Source organism: Phalangium opilio, unplaced genomic scaffold (genome assembly GCF_054372755.1).
Source record: "Phalangium opilio isolate 3A_F unplaced genomic scaffold, DU_Popi_V2 ptg000209l_1, whole genome shotgun sequence".
NCBI classification, from domain to species: Eukaryota; Metazoa; Arthropoda; class Arachnida; order Opiliones; family Phalangiidae; genus Phalangium; species Phalangium opilio.
In genome coordinates, this window is record NW_028324217.1 from 8,255,972 (window position 1) to 8,275,877 (window position 19,906).

Below are 19,906 nucleotides of genomic sequence, written 5' to 3' on the forward strand. Positions count from 1 at the left end.
GGGATGCTAACATGGGATGAGACTTCAATATATCTTGTATCTGTATCTGTGTAGTCGGATACATTGGGGGGGGGGGGGCGGTCGGAAGTCAGTAGGTAATAGTACGAATCGCATTTTGTTAAATATTTATTTTTATTTATGTGATAATTAAATAGATAACGATGTGGCTACTATTATGGCCCAGTCTTTCTATCATCTTGTTTTTTTTTTGTTTTTTTTCCTATTATAAAACTACTTTTCCAGTGACTGACATGAGTTCCAGTTACTGTTCAACTTGAAATCTGTACTTTCAGGATTTTTCACTAGCTTTTCCATTTTGAAAAGTCTGTCAAGTCTGACTCCAGTTTCCACCAATAAGAACACGGCCATTGGGCAGCGCGTCAGTTGCTTGGACGGTATTAGGGTTTTGAGTTTGTGTTGGATAATTTTATCGCATGGCATTGTTGTTCCGATAAAGAGCGGCCGTAATGCCACCGGTATATTATAAATGTACTTTTAAATTCACTATGAAAATACATTGAATTATTTCGGACATTTTTAGGTAATTTAGCCGACTATATGGACATAGTTGATTTGTGGCATTTTAAAGCAATACCTGGGGGTCTTTTTGCTGTTGATACTTTCTTCTTAATTAGGTATTAAGTTAAACCAGGGATAGACTTAATTTTAGAAGTAGGAATGAAGAACAGAGTAACACTGGGCGCGCGTCAAAGTCCCGGACCCCCTTCCCAGGGACCACCCGCAGTCTGAAAGAAGAGGCGGGTCATAGCGACAGAGGTGAAAAGGAATTTCGTATTTTTCGCCGTTCCCGTCAGCAACGTTATCACAACGTAGTTTAAGTGAGCCTATAAGGTAATTTAAAATTTTCGTTACGTGTTGGAGGGAGGGGCTCTATACTGGGCTATGAGTCGGACTAACAGTTCTTCATTCCTACTTCTAAAATTAAATCTATCCCTGGTGAAACAGAATGGGTGAAATTAGAATTTAGTTTTTTACATCTCCTTTATTTTTGCTTTTAAAATTATTTCTTTTTTGGATAGCGGTTTTCTTTTAGCGTACATCTTTCTAAAGAGTCAAACGTCAGTGTCGTACTTATCGATTTTATGGATGTATTTATATCGATTCTTAAGGTTAGTAAAATCACGTAGCTAGTGAATTTGAAACCGTTTATTTATTTTTGTGGCTGTTTATTGTTTGGATTCAAAACGGTTTCCAAAGTGCAAAGAATAAGTTTTATCAGTAGTATCAGAAGTGAGATGAGACTAGAAGTACTGAGCTAACCAAATTCTTCACTTGGCGAAAGTGAATATTCTTGATAACACACCAACGGTTGGCCCTCTAGTGGCCGTTTCAGAATTTCCCCTCCAAAACGTGAGACGCTCGCGGTGGTAGACGGCCGAACTAGATTCAAGCACCCGCGTCCGTGTTCCGCGGCTTTAGGTTGAGGGGAAGGGGGTAGGAAATTTTTTGTAACTCGACCAATTTTTTTCTCTCTAGTGTAGGCGCGATGGAAGCGGCATAAAATCCTCTAATTTGTTCACTAGTGCCAGGATCTACTACCAATGCTAGAGCTCTTTACTTCTAGTCTCATCTTACTTCTGGTTTTATTGATATAGATATTTATTTTGGGTAACTATATTGTAATTTAATTAAGGTTAACCCCGACTTACGCATTCGTAATCTGGTTTTATGCCTCGATTTGGAAACACGTTGGCGATGGTCCATTTTGGAACTTAATCGTAACAAACGAGCTTACCGGACAGTGTAGATCTACCTGGTGGTATAATTTACTCTACGTATCGAATATCTTAAAATACCGAGAACAAGTAAGGCCCTTTTCAGACGATACAACCAAAAGTGGATGAGAGGAAAAGTATGAAAATGGCCAAAAGTTGCGAGTCAGAGTTTCGCCGTAGTTGACCGTTTTATTGGCGTAGCTATACTGGGCCTGTTCACTCCCTTAAAATAGGTCTTGTGTTAATTCGCGGTTACGCGGTTACCATCGTCTGCTATTGTGTATGCTAGAACTTCCTCGATTTGTGTTTGTAGTCAGGACAGAGTAGTGGTAATGTTTTAAAAGCGATTTGAGTTTGTAGTCAGGACAGACTACAGAGTAGCTGGTAATGTTTTAAAAGGTATTTGAAGGTATGAAATGGATTTAAGTAAGGTTATCGAAGCAATAGAAGAGCACATAAAACTAGATACGTTTAAATCAAATCTCGGTAATTTAGCTATTGGGCGAGCAGCTTGCGTCGTGACGCGCGTGATCGAATGGGCTATGGTTAAACCATGGAGCATAAATGTCTGAACTACTTTCAGTCGCGAGTTTGCAAGTCCATCAGTCACTAGTAGACTAAATAGTTATTGGCGAAACTTTGATGTCCGCGTTTTTTAACACAGGCTCTATGGCCATTGTCATACTTTCCCTCTCATCCACATTTGATACAACTTATAACTCAACTAGATAGGTCAAAAAGTTGAGTCAGCAAAAATTGGTCAGTGATCAATGTTTAATATGGTGAGTCCTTTTTGTCCAGCTTCTTTTCACACGACCCAAGTAGTTTACTAAACTCGAGTTGACTTATCTAAATGATTCAAAAAGTTGTATCGCCTGAATTGGCGTGTAGTTAGCAGAAACTCTTTGTGGAGTTAATTACGTTACTAAATCGTTCTTTGACATAACCTATAGTGTCTCAGCTGGTCTTGGTATCTAACAGTTGACACCCAATTGTTTGTAATTAGTCCCGTTTTCTTAATATTTCTTAAACGGTGCGTTATATTCGACATGCAGAGTGTTTTTGTAAAGTCCATCAAGGAGCGTGTTTATTGGGCCCAACTGAGTGGGAAGTATCAAATAACATGGGGTGTACAACATTTGGCTACGGAGATATGGCCCCTAAAACAAGGAAATATCCCACTTTGTTGTAATCAGCTTGTTTAGAACTATTAGACGATTTCAAAAGCCTTCAATCTAAAATCGCACCTTTACTCAGCAGAAGGGTATGAAATGTGTAGAACTATGCTTACGACGGGAATGTCAAGCCAATCCTAAGTTTCACAGTGTTTAGCCAATTAATTAGCGTACAAGAGCGCAGTCTGTGATGTAAAAGACTTGATAGGGATCCAACATTGAATCCAAAAATTGTTCGAATGCAATGGGTCCTGGTAGATCTTCAAACACCGTGAAACTTGGGATTGGCATACTTTTACATATTTCATATCCTTCTGCTGAGTAAAGGTACAAACGTTACTAGATTGAAGGCTATTGAAATTTTCTATAATTTTAAACAAGCTGGTTACTCGGTAAAAAGTCATACTCTACAATGTTGAAGAGCTTCCTTGTTTTAGGGGCCATATCTCGGTAACCAAATGTTGTACACCCCATGTTCTTTGATACTTTCTTCTCAGTTGGGCCCAATAAACACGCTCCTTCATTATTGATGGACTTTTCAAAAACACCCTAGATAAAAGTTTGGAACGTTTGTTCTAGGAAGAATCCGACTCTGGGATTGGTCATTTTGGGAAGCTTATGGCTCGTTTCATCCATCTTATCTCTTTATATTTATTACATTGAGGATATAGAAATTTTTTACTACAATTATAGTATTAAAATGAATAGTCATTTTCAATTGGAGATGTAATTTTATAAACGATATGGTATAAGTTTATGATTGTTATAAGTGTGTGTTTTAATTGATAGAGATAGCGATAGAGCTGATCAGATGTACGTTATGCCTTACGTTCGATGTGGGCCTTTTCTAGTCGGATGTCTATTGGGTTTCATTCTACGACAAATTGGAAAAAGTCCAATGAAAATTAAGAAAGTGTGTTAATAAGTTTTAACCGTGACTACTCTGAAGCAGAAAAAGTGGAGAAATCTGCAACGTTCTGTAGCTATTTTATCTTTGTTTCATTTTTGTTTATAGTATTTTGTTTACAGATCTATTTGATCGTGGGTTGGATTTTGGCTGCATTTTTGAATTTGTCCCTCGTCTACGGTTTAATGAACAAAGACATCAACAGAACTGGGCGGGCATTGTACAATGCATTGGGACGCACCGCTTGGGGACTCTCTGTGGCCTGGATCATATTTGTTTGCTCATTGGGCTTAGGAGGTAAGATCTGTTCAAACTATTATTACATTTAAATTATTTAGACTTGAAATATTAAACATTAAAGGGAAAATTAACACAATTTTGTCATGGAATTTATGGACACCTTTAAGCCGTTTGTCATTTTGCGCGTATTTGTGCCATTTATTTTGGTTCAGGTATTATTTCGCAAACTTGAGGAATTCTTTCTACTTCACCATATTGAGCATCGTGAGTTCTTAACTAAATAGAAACCCCAAGCTATAAAGGAGAAATGATATAGGAGCAATAATGAACCCGAATATATGGGGGTTATTCTTTCAGATTCCGTTGTGTTGCGGGACTTTCATATTAACTTTTGTTACGTCACTCGTACTATATGTACTTGTTGAATCTCCGTTCTCGAGATTATTATCGCAGTTGCGAAAATAAAAATAAAAATTAAATTATAGTCCTTTTGCGTTATTTTTACTGCTACTACAGCCTACGCACTTACTTGCAACAGGGGTCACAAGATACTTCGAGTTCCTCGACAATAGAGAATCTCGGTAATCGGTTTCTCTACGCAGAGCTACTCGTCTAGTGTCATAAGTTTATAATGCCTCTAAGTACACAAATACGGGTTACAACTGGGCATCTTCTGCATGCTACTGTGACGTCAGAACTCGTATAGCGCTAAGATCCGAAGAGAGAAAATTTTGAAATTTCTGTCGCGGTGCAGCCACCAAGCGGTCGAGACGAAAAAAAATCGTCCAGTGGAATAAAGGAGACTTTTACGTTTCGTATAGGCAGGCACTGGGGGGGAACGAATTTTACTTGAGCAACCCCAAAATCCCTCTCTCTCGTTTCAGTCCTGAAACATTCTAAAAGGGATAAAAGAAACGCTAGGCTAGGCGGTACAATTTTGTATTGAAGTTGAAGTGATAAATGATACGGAGAGAGTATAGGGTTTCATTAAAGGGAGCCAGACACACACTATTGCCATAGGAGTAGCAGCCATTTCTCTACTTAGAGGCATTATAAACTTATGCTAGTATGTATCTCACCGCCAATGTCGTTACTGATGAAACTCAGAAGAAAGGACTCTTTTTGACTTGAACAAACCGGGCGAAAGACGCAACTATTCTTTCATTCAAAGAGAACTGACAAATCAATTGGTTCTACCAGGAGTTCATAAAAAAAATGCTTGGGGAGGGGGTGGGCGGTTTTATGAGCTTCTGGTTTTTCTGATTGAGAGCGCGACAACTCCCGACGATTCTCAAGCTGGCAAGAACAAAAATCCTCGAGGATAAAGTTGTCTGAACAATAAACGTTGGAAAGAATCATGGTGATACCAAGAATCAATGGTGGCGTCTATGGGCAAAACAATGATATCTATCTCAACGACAGCAGGAGCTATACGACATAAATAAGACAATGCCATGTAAGGTAAACCCTTCAGCTTCAACTCTGCAAACACGGCAACAGCATAATCCTAACAGCAACGTTCTTCGGAAAGTTCTTCGAAAAGTTAACATACCAATGCCGGATTAGCCATACCGAATAACGGTTTTCTAATTTCTAGAATACCAAATAATGAGTTTCGAAAAACCGACTACTCTATGGCGGATAAAACATTTAGAAAGTGAATGTTTTTATCAAAGAGGAGATTAGTCTATAGAATAGTGGCGGTAGAGAGGGGGGAGTAGACTGTGTATCCCTCCCTCTGGACGCGACCAGTAGGGGGATAACACTGAGCTAAGAGATAGACGGGTATGTCGTTTGCATATTTTTATCTCTCCGAGTGACGATGACGTCACGGAGAGGGATTGTGTCTGTTGCTTAAAGTAACAGGCGGCTCCATTATCACCCCTAGCATGCTGGCTAATCTTCTAGACACGAATTTTACCTTGCCAAAGGCAGGAACCAATCAGACCTAATGCACTAGGTCCCATTGGTTCCTGCCTTTGGTTTTACTAGCCTTTGCCAAGCTTAGCCAACGTGTAGCAGACAAGGCATCTTTTAGGGGGGCTTTAATCACGACTGGCTCTAAAATCAACGTTTCCTTATTTGCACTATGTTTTAGTGCAATACACCGCACGCGTCTCTATGTACAATGGTTACTTATCTCCATGACCCGTCAACTGGTGCCTATATTCCCGGCTGCCACTGTTTATGCACATTAGCTCGTTATCAGTTTTGGCCTACTGTCGTTATCTCTCTCCCAGGTCTACTATATTATTTTTTACATCAGGTCTGCTACATTAAGTTTCATCTGTGTGGGGGCAATTTGGGTAGACAACACTGCCACAGAGGAGTGCCGAGGGAAATGGTTCTTTAATCCGTTTTCGAATTTAAGAGATCTGTATTTATTTCTGCCGCTATGCTCGTAGTCATTTCTTGGGTTGCTCTGACATTCAGCCAGTTTTTCGCAGACCGTTTCCCTATTTTGAAACTCAGTTAATAGAAATTCTAGTTAAGCATTTAAATCCCATTCTCCTTGCCTTCCTAGCTGCCTGAGATCTTTGGGTAAACCAAACATCCTATCAATTTTGGACTCAAAAAGATGCCGCGTTCGGCTGTACCTAATCCTAATGACCTAAGTCTCCTTACATTTGTTTCACACTCGCCATATAACTTTCTCAGACCGACCAAATAATTTTTACTGTTCACAGGTTCTAATTTATTTTCTTCTATGAGTTCATTTCTATCAAATCTATTTATTTGGCATTACAACCACCTCGTCAGTTTTCGTCCGAGGGCTTCATATTTTTTATACTTTTTAAGCACGACTGACAAATCTTCCTACCTTGATCAGCTTCTTTCTTTCCATGAGTCCGTCGAATTGGCCACAAAAACCCAGGTCACTCCGTTACATCGGCGTCGAACTTTGGTATGATTAACGGTGGTAGTCTTGTTTCACTCGCGGCTGAAAAGATGTAAGCTAGTTCTTTTTGGTAATCCACTGACGCTGTAGTCCTGGTCGACGACTTCTCTAGCACTTTACCGGCTTCCCTAAGTGTTCATTTCACTTGCCCTTGAATCTGTTTGAAGCCATTTTGATAGTGTTCCACTGAATCAAATTCCGTTTTTAATTCATAATCGGTAACATTGTCCAGAAACCCGCAAATTTGGGAGTCTAGTTTTTCCAGCACCTTTTGTTTTATAATCAGGAGGCTTAATTGGTCCTCCATCTCATCGTAAATTGTACACCATGGTCATGATTGTTCTACGCACTGTTTTTCTTAGCGATTTTGCCTTTTCTGACTGCGAAGCTCCTCCTCCATCAGGTGAACGGACGTTGCCTATCATTTCACACTCTAATCACTGTTTATGGATTAAATGATCACTTGGTCACCTCACTGTTTTTCTAGATTCTTTATTTGAACTAGTACGCGACAGAGTTTTTGCACACGCGTAATCGAATAATTTTATCTAACGGTCCCCGCGGTTTCTGGCACCATATAGATTATTCTGACTTTATTTATCACTATTTTTTAATGCTCCGCACTAATATAATTTTTGGTGAAGCGTTAATTTGCTGCATAATTTCTTCGTGGCTCTTGGGAGAAACTTTTAATTTTATTCTCGTAGTTGACCGACTGAAAAATACAAAACAAAAATCTATTTTAAATTTAAGTTTAACTCGCTGACGTTTGGAGCTGACCCTTCTCGAACAGAATTTGAACAGAAGTGTTTTTTCTACTTGGTTAATAGTTTTTAGAAAAACATTTTCCAATAATATTTTTGATCTATTTCAACCAATCAGGAGCCGTTATTTTCTCGGTACCCATACCTAGAGTGGGATATAGACCGAGTGGGGAAAGGTGAAGCCCCGCCCATTGACATGCGCGGTAACCACTGGATGTTTTACTTCCAACAGCAACACGTAGATGGCGGGAAAATCTACACTTTGGCGCGAAATTTAAAATGCTTCGTTTTACAACATTGGTGTTGATATAGATAATGTTAGTTCAAATCTTAATAAAAAAGGTGAATATTTGTGTTAAAATATAGATTTTAAAATATATTTCCCACCATATTTTGAACACAACATACACATTGTTTATTTCTAAACAATAAAGGATTTACATGTAATATTATTAATCCCGACGTTAGGAAAAAATGGTTAAAATTATTTGTTGACCGAGCGATGATGCCTAAATTGGAAAATACCTGCACTTCTTTGCAAGATCATGCCTTGTTTTTTCGATGAAAGACATAATAGTTTTGTAATAGCTCTTTTGTTTCAAGGATCATTTTTCTCTGAATTTTTGCAGTTATTTCCAGGATGAAGAGAGTAGTTTTGTAAAGTGCGTTGCTTAAAGTCAATTTAGTTACCAAAAACATTAATAATGACGATAATGAAACAGACTGAATGTATGTTAAACTTGTTTTGTTATTGACTTAACTTTGCATTAATATAGCCGAAGCAAAACAAGTTTAACATACATTCATTCTATCTCATAATCGTGATTATTTACATTTTTGGCCAATTCAAGTAACTTCAAGCGCCGTTCTTTACAAAGACTTCTCTCCTCATGGCGAAACTAACCTCAATAAATCACAAAAACAACCCTGATAACAAACAAGCAAGATATGTTATTAAATCTAATTTTATTATACATTTCCGCTGTTTATTCTTTTATTCATCATAGGGGCTTCAATTGATCTGCATTTGGGAGTTACTTTATTATTTTTACCAAAGAAATTCAGAGAAAAATTATAATTGAATGTTTATTGTGTATAAAAAAAGTTGTAAAACAACTCACGAGATTATACACTTGATACACATTTTCAATACAAAATATCAAGAGAATTACGCATAAATGAAATAGTCACGCGTACAAATTTAAATTGGAAAAAAGAAAGTAGTAAATCAGTGAATTTTTTCTCCCTCTCTTTTTTTAACATTCGGTAACCTTCAATAAGTTGAAGTCGAATTATTTTATGTACATCAGATACGTTGTTCGAAAAAAGATCAAAAACGCTAGTTAAGGAATTGAATTTGCATCCTAATTGTAACACTGCTATTGTAAAATGTATTTTGGGCTGCGCAAATGTTTAGGAACAGAAAAATTAAGAGCATTTAATAGAGTTGAGGGCTGGAGAATGTTATGAACTAACTTGTGAATAAAAGTAATATGATTCAGTCATTAATTTTGAGGAGATCAAGTATTGCCAAAAATAGTCCATATTTATATGTATAGCTTTCGGTAAAAAGTATTTATGCCCGAACTCTATAAAATTACGCTGTACTGCTTCTACGTTTTTTAGGAGAAATTGGCTACAGACAACCCAACCAAACAGCAACCTGGAACGAACTAGGCTTAAATATAAGATGCGGAAATGACGCAGAGATTTCAACTGACTACCAAACTTAAACGAAATCTCTAGGAACGACGTCTTAAGCTAATAGTCTTGGTGACGATCCTACAAAAATGTAACTTAGCGTCGAATATAGTTCCCAAATTTAAAAAGGTCAAACATAACTATTATTATACACGGGTGTGAAGTAATTTAGAAAATTAAAGAAATTTACGGAGATAAACCACGTGTAATTAGAGTTAAATAATAATTTATTTAAAACATCCAAATTAAAAATGAGACGTTTCGAGCCGCGGCTCGTCGTTCAGTCTGGTGAACCATAGTGAGTTACACATTAATAAGCTATACACTAAAAAACTAAAAAACAATATATCTAAAAAAGGGGGGGGGAGTATAACATTTTATCCCTAGGAGATTATTTACATCTAGAGGGTGCCAGGTTGGCGCGGGAATTTATTTATTTTTATTTTTATATTTTAATAGGTTATTAATGTTCCAATTATTTTTTAAGGAGATTCCGGCTTCTAAATTAAAATTGTTATGTTTAAATTTTTTTATAAATATGCTTTCAGTAATTTTACGTTTAAAATAATCCTTTTCTTTAGCCAAAATAGAGATATTATCCCAATTAATCTGGTGTGAAGTATTAAATTTTAGATGAACAACCTGGCACCCTCTAGATGTAAATAATCTCCTAGGGATAAAATGTTATACTCCCCCCCCCCTTTTTTAGATATATTGTTTTTTAGTTTTTTAGTGTATAGCTTATTAATGTGTAACTCACTATGGTTCACCAGACTGAACGACGAGCCGCGGCTCGAAACGTCTCATTTTTAATTTGGATGTTTTAAATAAATTATTATTTAACTCTAATTACACGTGGTTTATCTCCGTAAATTTCTTTAATTTTCTAAATTAGTTCCCAAATCTTTAGTTTGAGTTGCTGTGCGGATGTGTTAGGAGTCAATTAAAGCAAAGCGCGGGTCCATCGGATCCCCTACAAGGTAACTTTCCTCCTGTACTCCAGTTTTGGCTTGACAAAGGCTAGTGGGCGGGATTTATAAGTGCACTTATAAATCCCACCCATAAATGCCTCCTGCCTTCGCCAAGCCAAAACTGGAGTTCGTAAGGAAAGTCAACATGTAGGGGATCCGCTGGACCCGCGCTTTGCTTTAAGTAGGAGTTCAGCGACATTCAAACGAATTGGTTATTAGAAAACTATTATTCTCTCATTGATAGAACAAAACATTACCATGCAAAGACGGAGGTGCCGGTACTTTCTTTTTAAGGCATCATTGCTCGGTCCACTGATAAATTTACTGACGTTGGGATTATTTGGGAAATATACATTCATTTCTGTGTTTCAGAAACTCGAAAATGGGCATTTACAACCCATGTTTAATTAACAAATAATAAATTTAAATCCTACAAAAAAACTACTCCCATAATATATATTTAATATTGCAAAAGTCATGAACTTAAACATATTTACTATTATTGTTTTGTAATAAACAATATGTATGTTGTGTTTAAAACATGGTGGGAAATATATTTTAAAATCTATATTTTAACATAAATATTCACCTTTTTATTAAGATTTGAACTAACATTATCTATATCAACACCAATGTTGTAAAACGAAGCATTTTAAATTTCGCGCCAAAGTGTAGATTTTCCCGCCATCTACGTGTTGCTGTTGGAAGTAAAACATCCAGTGGTTACCGCGCATGTCAATGGGCGGGGCTTCACCTTTCCCCACTCGGTCTATATCCCACTCTACCCATACCAGTATCCCGGATTGGGTTTTTTGGTTGCAGATATTTTTGGTTTCTCTTATTTTTCTAGTTCTTTTTAAGTTCATTTTTTAGAGTTTTGTATCGAGATTTTTAAAGTTAAATTTTACAGTTAATGTTTAGTTCAAACCTCTGGATCACTTATTTTAATACAATTTGCTCGCTGAAATCATTTTATAAATTTTAATACTCGACACCACATAAAATTAAATGACAAGATAATACATGATAATTAAAAATATAAAAATGAGTTTTCACAAAAACGTTTAATGGAATGACATTGAAACTACAAACATAATAGCGCATTTGCTCAACCGCAGATGACGTTAGCAAAACCGGAAATAACGGCTACAGTTTGTCTCCAATTTGCTTTTTCTGTCTCAAGCATAAATTCCCTCTGCTCTCTTACAACCCCTCCTTGTTACAACTAGTGGTTGTCTGGGTTTGTACGTTCAAAGCTATAGCCGTTATGTCACTATTTAGTTCATGATGGAAACCTTTGCCGACGACCAGTCTGGGTAATTTTCATTAATAGTAAGGTATAAGAATTTTAGCGAGTTTTAGCAAAATTTAATTTCGATCACTTGAATTCGCAAAGTTTTTCCACAGTTTTCGCACGGATGATAGTAATTATTAGGTACTCAATAAGAAACATTTTTCAAAACCTAGGACATATTGTAAAATGGCGACCAACTTTTTACCCTAAACCGTCTACAAAATTTGTTCCTAATATTTAAAATAAAAAGTACATTAGTTCGATTTTTGTTTGAATACTATCTCATCTTTTAGAATATTGGAAAGAAAAATAACTAAACCATCTGTCTCTATTTTAATAATAACAGGATTTCATAACTGTCTTTTAGGAGTCCGAATTCCTGATAATAAAATGAAGGTTATTTCTTAGATTCGTAATCAACTGTATATACAACATTAATTGTAAAACATAAAGGTGATCTAGATAATATTGGCGTCTTTGGCCAATTCATAGAATAATGATTGATCATTCTTCAAGAGGACTAGCGGAGAGTCAAATTCCACAACTCGACCCTTTTCGAGAACCATTACCCTATGACGAGATAAATGATACGAAATTAGACAATTATTTTGCAGCGTTACTTAAGCCATTTTAAAAGGTTGATATACTTGTCGTAGTCCAAGATGGTGATTATTCTGTGCGCGATGGTGATGATAGTGGAGTCGGTGAATTCCTTCTTGATGGTCCTTTGAATGAGATCGTCGGTGTCCATATCGACCGAAGCCGTCGCTTCGTCCAAAACGAGGATCTTGGTGTTCTTCAACAAGGCACGAGCCAAGCAGATCAACTGACGCTGGCCGACACTTAGATTCTGTCCTCCTTCGGCCAAGGGGTGATCCAGTCCTTGCTCCAGAGAAGCCACGAAGGACTTCAGGTGCGAGTGTTCCAGGGCTACCCACAGTCGCTGGTCGTCTTGTTGCTCGAAGGGATCCAGGTTAAGTCTGAGCGTGCCCGAGAAGAGTACGGGCTCTTGAGGGATGATAGTCAGCCGCGATCTCAAATCGAACAAGCCCAATCCCCCCACCTCCACTCCGTCTATCACGATCTCACCCCGCACTCTCTCGATCAGACGAAACAGCGCCTGCGTCAACGACGACTTTCCAGCGCCTGTCCGCCCCACCACGCCCACTTTCTCTCCAGCCTCGATCCTGAAATTTAGGTCCTTCAAGACCAAGTTCAATCCTTCTCGATATCTGGTGCTGAAGTTGCGGAATATGATTTGTCCTCGTTGAGGCCAATCAGCTGGCGGTTGAGATTCTGGTTTCTCCCACTCGGCCTCGGACTGCAAATGACAGTATTCGTCAATTCTTTCTACAGAGACGATATTGCTTTCCAAACCCGAAGAGGCAACAATAAAAAATTTCACTGATTGGAGAAGCTGCAAGATAAAAATAATAAATTGGTGAAAGTTTCATTGAAAATATATGCCCCACGTGTTGGAAAAGTTTACCCAATATCTTTTGAACATTCGGGAAAAATCATTATTAGCCATTCAGATTACAGAATAATGTACTATTATTTAACTGTATCGCTCTAAACAAAATTTCAAATTACTAAAACAGAGCAATTGGATGAGATCTAGAAGTAAAGGACTGTAGTATTGCTAATAGATACTTCCAAGAACGAATTCAAGATACCATAAGAACGTGGAATGGTAACATTTTAAACTCCTCTCTGGGGAGGACCTGCATCCCACAGAAGTAAATATGGGCCGTCGATCCGGAACTCGCGGATGAATGCACTTCACCGATACTATTTTATTTTCGTCTGTCCAGGTTGAACGATTTTAGTTAGCTTTATGACCGTGTGTTTTTACGGGAAAGGATGCCTTACACTAGCTAAAACTGCAGATGCGTACTTCCCCCTATTTACTTCTGCTACCCCTCAATCATTCATTTAGTTTGGCCATATTCTGCTTGGAGCGGCTCATTTTCTTAGGAGAGAAAATACAGAAACTGGGTGCTAACTGTCGATGTCTTTTCCAGTATATTCATCCATGCCGAGTGAGGAATTGACCGGGTTTCCTCCAAACTTCTAGTCCTCATCCTACTTCTGCTAATACTTAAAGGGAAGCTCATAGCAAGTAAAAAAAGTTTCATATTGAACTGCGATGTGAACAGGTTCTTATAGAAAATCATCCAGTCTCCCTTTAAATCTTATTAACATTGGTGTCGAGCAATCAGTTTTATACACTAGGCCTACTAAATTACAAAAATCGGTTATCTGGGATTTAAATTTTAATAGCGTAGAAATATTAGAACATTCACATAGCCCTCACTCAGCAACAAGCGTTTAACGAATAACCAGCTACTACTTTAGAAAATTAGTAAGTCTTCGTTCGTAGCACTTACATAATCAGCATTAACCAAGAGTAATCCTACATAATCGGTTGAAATAGTTTCTTTGCTCAGAACAATGAAAAGTGCGGCGCAAAACATTAAACAATTGCCCAAAAGATTGTAGCGTACTGTCAGCCATCTGGAAAGAAATTGCATTTTATTGACTTGAGAAATCATTGTATTTTGCAAAAGTTAAGAGCAACTGTTCCAACAACAACAAAAAAGTGATAACTTGAAAATTGCTCTTGGAATCGCTTGGAATACAAAATTTTGTCCTGCAACTACAGTGCTTTTTGTCAAAATTTCATCCAAACATGATAAAAATTCACTGTAGATGCTGTAAAAGTTAGCGCTTTCGGCCAAAAAATGATGGTATGGAAACGAGCCTTTAATGTTGCAATTACAGAGTTTTCGGTTAGTTACCAATACGAAAAATGCATTGTTGTAGGTACCTCTGAGCCATGTTCATCATATAACTAGCAGCAGTGCATTCGTCGATCAGTTTCTGGAAGTGTACTTCGAAGCTTTCTCCGACGTGGCATGCCCTGATGACAGTGCTGCCACTCAATGCCCCTTCCACGTGTGAAAACAAGTAGGAATTTCTTAAGCTAATTATTCGTTTAAATTGACGGTTACTTGCCATCATGAAGCGCTGCAAAGATTGGAAAATTCTTCTAATTATGAAGTACACTCTTAAAACAAAAGGTGTAGTTTAGCACCTTTTGTCTTAATTTTGACGGGTTCAAAAACAACACAATTAAAGATGTTAAACAACACCTATGAAAGTGTTAAATGGACCATTTTTAACAGTGCATCTTAAAAATATTTCCCACAGACACATTTGTACACCTTATTGAGGTTTTTCTTACACCTTTAAAGAACAATATTTTTGAAAGGTGTTCTTAAAGTGTTTGAATATTCTTTCAATATTCTTTAAATGGTGTGAATTTGGGCTACTGAAGTATGAAATAGTTAAGAAAAGGCATAAAATACTGTAGGAAGGGTCACGGGTGTATCATATAGTGTCACTTTGTTACAGTTTGACACCTTTACCACACCGAGCTACTCTATAAAAAGGTGCTATTTACACTTTTAACTGTAAACACTCTAAAAAATGGAGTGTGTTCAGTGTGTTTCAAACACCTTTCAAAGTAGTTTTTATGGGCCCAAATTTGACACAGTTTCAAGGATTCCCTACCATTGAACCGATTTCCCATTCGAGCGAAAATTGGGATGTTCCATTCGATCGAATTAACACACCTCGGGCGGCTTTCTCTAAGTTGGAAATAGTATCAAAAGACTGCACTTAACGAAAATGTAGGTAAAAGGTACATTTTAAAACGATTTGAAGGCTTCTAAATATAAGGAAAAGGTGAAATCAGCCGTAATACATAACACATCCTTTGATATTACTGTAAAATGATGCTTAAAAAGATAAACTTATATTTAAATTAGGGTAAGTAAACATGTTCCAGTAAATTGTTGAAATATTAAAGGGACTGTAAAGAAGGCATCGGCGATGGGTAAAAACGTCAGAGGCACGTGACCGAGGAGAGGCGTGGTTCAAAGAAGCTTAGTTCGTTTTATTTCGAAAACCACCGCGTCCGGTAATTGGTGATGGAATCTCGCAAGGAATAGGTGTCCAGTCCCACTCTATGTGGCGTCTTTCTGTCATGCTGTCACGTGGTGCCAGTGACGTATTTCAAATAATATTTAACCGCCCGCCGATGGCATTTTCACGGTCCCTTTAATGGATATTTAATGAAAGTTTTGTCTGTGGTTTTCATAAGCAGAATCAAGCAATTTTAGTGCAGAATAAATTTTGCTATTTTTTGGGTTTTCTTTTCTAAACTTTCAATTCAACTGAAACTGAATGTAAGCAAAGATAATTTGGAAAAGTCGTCAAATTATTGTGGAAGTATCTAATTGTAAGCAACAATATTTTGGAAAAGGTATCAACTTATAACTAATCTAATTGAATCGTACGAAATAGTGACGTTTCTCATCATAACCTAACCAAACCAAACCTAACCTAACGTAACCTGACCTTACCTAGATTAACATGAATTTCAGCACAAGAGAGAATAATGAAACTATAATCGATAATGAACGTCGATGACACTTCCTATGAGAATTTCAAAACAAAAATTGCTTTGTAATTGTGAATTACAATATTATTTACGCTAAAAGCAGATAATTTTAAAAGAACGTTGTTCGTAAAACCCAGTGGTTCGAAACCCGCCTTTCCGCTAGTTTCGCATCTTATTGGGCGTATTTCGGTCAAATGGGACTTCGGTTCATTGGGAGGATACAGTTTCGGTTGTTCATTTAAACCCCTGAAAGGATTTATTGAACAATGTTTGTTAAATATAAGAATAGAAATTGTGCAAAAGAGGTGCAGTTTAACACCTTTTCAACTCTTATGTCGCACTAAAGGGACTAAACTACGTCACGAAAAATATGGCATTTTTCTGACCCCCCCGTTCCCCCAGATTGTGACGTTTTCTAAGACCCCTCCCCTGAAAGCCACGCCACATTTCTTAAACCCCCCCCCAACGGACTATGATTTGTCCTAATTTACAAATTTAATTTGATTAATTTCAAAAGAGATTCTTTCTTCTTTTCCACTCAGAAATTTTTTACTCGACTTGAAAGTCAAAAGCGTAATCTGGGGGACGAGGGGGGGGTCAGAAAATGCCATTTTTTGCGTGAGGTAGTTTATTGACGGTCCCTAACACCTTTAAGAGTGTCGCTTAACACCTTTAAGAATGTAGCTTAACGCTTTTAAAAGTATCAGTGTAGTGTGTGTCACAAAACATATCGCGTTCGCAGTTGGCAAAACAGAACAAACTTGATCGTAGAAAGCTACATTGGCTTCTACTCCATTATCATCGTTAGGGGTAAGATGTACGCGGCAAGCGATGATTCTAAGCCTCAGATTCACTTAAGTTTAGTTTCCATAATTATTTAGTCTCGGTTGAAGGGCTGAACTTCAGCTACCTCTGACATTTTTGAAAAATCAAAGCGGCAGTCTCTTACTCCATACGTGTGATTCTGAGTAATTACTTATAACAGGGCACAAAAGTCAAGTTCCTACCTGAAGTAAAAAGTATCCAACAATGACACCAATGCAGGGAATTGCGAATATTGGTAATAAAACTGAATTTGTTAACGTAAAAAACGTGAAAAATATAAATCCGGAAATCGTTTTTCTAAAAAATGGAGGTAATTGCTGGTCGAGGGAGTCGAGATCTTGGGAGAAACGATTGAGAATCCTTCCAACGGGGGTTGTGTCGAAGAAGGACATGGGAGAACGAGTAATGATGTTGAGCATTTTCTCGTGTAAGCACTTTGCCGCTCGAAGACAACGAAATAAGTTGATTATTACGAAGGCAAAAATCCCAACGGATTGGCCAAGACAAAGAACGAAAAAGACAACTATACGAGTTGTCTTTATTTCAGGGCTCACGTTTTCTTCTTCTTTGGCGTCTTTGCTCCACAGCAACAGCCAGTACATGGCCGAAAAATTAAAAACTCCAGCACTGGTAGCTATTAACACGAAGATTACACACCACATTATACCATAGTCTTTCATATATTGTTTATATTGTGTTAATGAAATCTGCAAATGCAAAAAAAAAACATCATCAAAAGCAGAAAGGTGCAGAAGGCAACGAAAAATCACACCTAGCCCAGTTAACACTCCCTTTCTTTAAAAATAATGCCGAATTAAATTGGGTCGTCGCGGGGCGATTAATAGCAAGTTGACCCAAGGGCTGGGCCATAATAGTAGCCACATCATCATCTATTTAACTAGCCCATAAATAAAAAGAAATTTAATATAAAGACCCTAAAGATACAAATTCAAAAGTATCCGTCCCCACACCCCGACGTTTTAGAGATAAACTAGAAGATGAAAACTCGGATCTCCTATAGACTCTATGGTACAGTGGTTGATTGTCTTACTGCTAAGTCAGCGACCCGGGTTTAATTCCCTGGTGCGATGTGAAAAACTTTTGATTGAAATAAAATCTCTAACCAAGCTCAGTTACCGCTATGGCTGCGGTTGAGTTCCTTTTAAGCTCAAATCTGACGATAATAAAAGCGAAAGCTCCGGCCACAACTAGTACTATTACGGCTCGGGTCAAACTAAGAGCCTATCGTATACTAAGATGTGGCTAAAAAGGGTGAAGTAGATTCCAGTATCGTTAGAGACTCTTAGTTGATGAATCACGGTTTTCCAAGTTTTATTGCTCCGTGGGAGTGCACCACGAGGACCCGATGGAATTTTCCGTAGTACATACATTTCCTTCTTCGAGCGTTTCTTTAGTCATAAGTTTCGCCTCATCTTCATTTAGGACTCTTCCTTTGGATGAAAGATGAAATCTTTCCACTTCGGTGTTTAATTTACTACTACAAAAAAAATTAATCATTTAACAAGGTATATTCAACTTGATAAGCAAATTTGCTAGGTGCTAACCAGGGAGAATTTGACTGTACACTGATAACGTAATCAATGAGTAGAGCAGTGAGTACGCCATATGATCAAATAATTACACTGATTACAAAATGTATATACTGATTAAGAAATGATCACCATGATTACGAAATGATTAAAGTATGAATACAATTATTACGATGAATATGGTATTTTATAGTAATAAATTTCAGATGGTGATATTTTACATATGATTAAATGATTATGCTTGAGTTCAGGTGAAGTCAAGAGATCACATAATATTTACGGATGATTTTGTGTGATTACATAATCAGTTCCGACATTATTCAGATGATGTCATGTGATTACATAATAATTACGGATTATTAAGTGTGATAACATAATGATTGCAAGATGATTTCGTGTTATTACCTAATGATTGCAAGATTATTTGGTGTAATTACCTAATGATTGCAAGATTATTTCGTGTAATTACCTAATGATTATATATGATTATGGATGATTACCCAAGGTTACAGATGATTACAGGAACGATTACATACCGATGACGTAATCATTACTGAATGGTGTACACCGATTACGGCAAGTGGATGGCCCTTCGCAAACTTGGTCACTTCAACAGCTTAAAGGAAATAACCACCACTATTGCATGTTAATTTTAAATCAAGGGCCATGATATTAGGGTCTAAAATTTGCAAGTACTTTTTGTTTTTGAATTAATTTTTGTTAATTATAAATTTAAAACAAATTTAGAAATGGAAAGATGAGGCGCCATTGCCGTTTTGTATAAAACTGTGATGTTCTACGTAATTCGGCGAATCGGCGTTTTATTCGTCAACGTCGTTTCACGGTGACATGATGGCAGTATCGCGGCATTATTGGTCTTTATCGAAAGTAAACAATGATTTTCGAAGCAGCATTATCCGCATGGGTCTATGATTTTAAAAACAACCAAATAGACGAGACAAAAAACAAAATTAGGCCTAATATAATGAGGTTGGAGAGTATAGGGATTTTGAACCGTAGTAAACGCCATAGGAGCTTGAGACATCGCAGAATCAGCGCAAGAAACCAATAAGCAACCATGGCTTAGCCGCTTGGGCCCCAAGCCCCGATGCTACGACGCGAGCGGGCGACTGTCGCATTGTGTCAGAGAAATCCCAGCTGTTCGCTCCTTTCTTATCATTGGACAATGTGCAACAAATTCAAACGCTATCTCGTATGACATCACAGTCTCTTTAAACTATTGGAAAAATGTTGCTAAGCTGAATGAGGTATTTTTATGTTGAAAATAATAATACAAATAATTCAAAACAAATTATTTCTTAAGTAACTATTTTCGAATTTTTTACGTGTAGTACTACTTATCTAAAATGTTTTTA

The 19,906-nt window shown here is 37.3% G+C and overlaps 2 protein-coding genes across 5 annotated transcripts in view; one reads left to right on the forward strand and one right to left on the reverse strand.

The window, feature by feature from the left end:
- The first annotated feature begins 3,611 nt into the window (after nt 1-3,611).
- On the forward strand, nt 3,612-4,523 carry LOC149618849 (nose resistant to fluoxetine protein 6-like). The gene is made up of 5 exons (XM_089854534.1): nt 3,612-3,637; nt 3,701-3,824; nt 3,941-4,115; nt 4,180-4,322; nt 4,416-4,523. The coding sequence occupies exons 1-5, from the start codon at nt 3,612-3,614 to the stop codon at nt 4,521-4,523; spliced, it is 576 nt and encodes a 191-aa protein (XP_089710660.1).
- Nucleotides 4,524-11,438: 6,915 nt separating this feature from the next.
- The window catches only part of LOC149618850 (ATP-binding cassette sub-family C member 1-like), a 39,454-nt gene continuing 30,986 nt past the window's right edge, over nt 11,439-19,906 (reverse strand). For all 4 annotated transcript variants that reach the window (XM_089854325.1, XM_089854324.1, XM_089854327.1 and 1 more), the window contains 6 exons: nt 18,370-18,478; nt 17,163-17,687; nt 14,518-14,717; nt 14,078-14,204; nt 12,335-13,104; nt 11,439-12,257 (listed from right to left, as the gene is read on the reverse strand). In XM_089854325.1, the coding sequence (XP_089710451.1) occupies nt 12,146-12,257; nt 12,335-13,104; nt 14,078-14,204; nt 14,518-14,717; nt 17,163-17,687; nt 18,370-18,478 (1,843 nt within the window). In that variant the 3' untranslated portion in view covers nt 11,439-12,145. The remainder of the gene's footprint in view (nt 12,258-12,334; nt 13,105-14,077; nt 14,205-14,517; nt 14,718-17,162; nt 17,688-18,369; nt 18,479-19,906) is intronic.

Coding starts and splice junctions, on each gene's coding strand:
- LOC149618849 (XM_089854534.1), top strand. CDS start 3,612: ATGAATAGTCATTTTCAATTGGAGAT. Junction 3,638..3,700: donor AGTCATTTTCAATTGGAGAT/GTAATTTTATAA, acceptor TTTAATTGATAG/AGATAGCGATAGAGCTGATC. Junction 4,323..4,415: donor ACTTCACCATATTGAGCATC/GTGAGTTCTTAA, acceptor TTATTCTTTCAG/ATTCCGTTGTGTTGCGGGAC.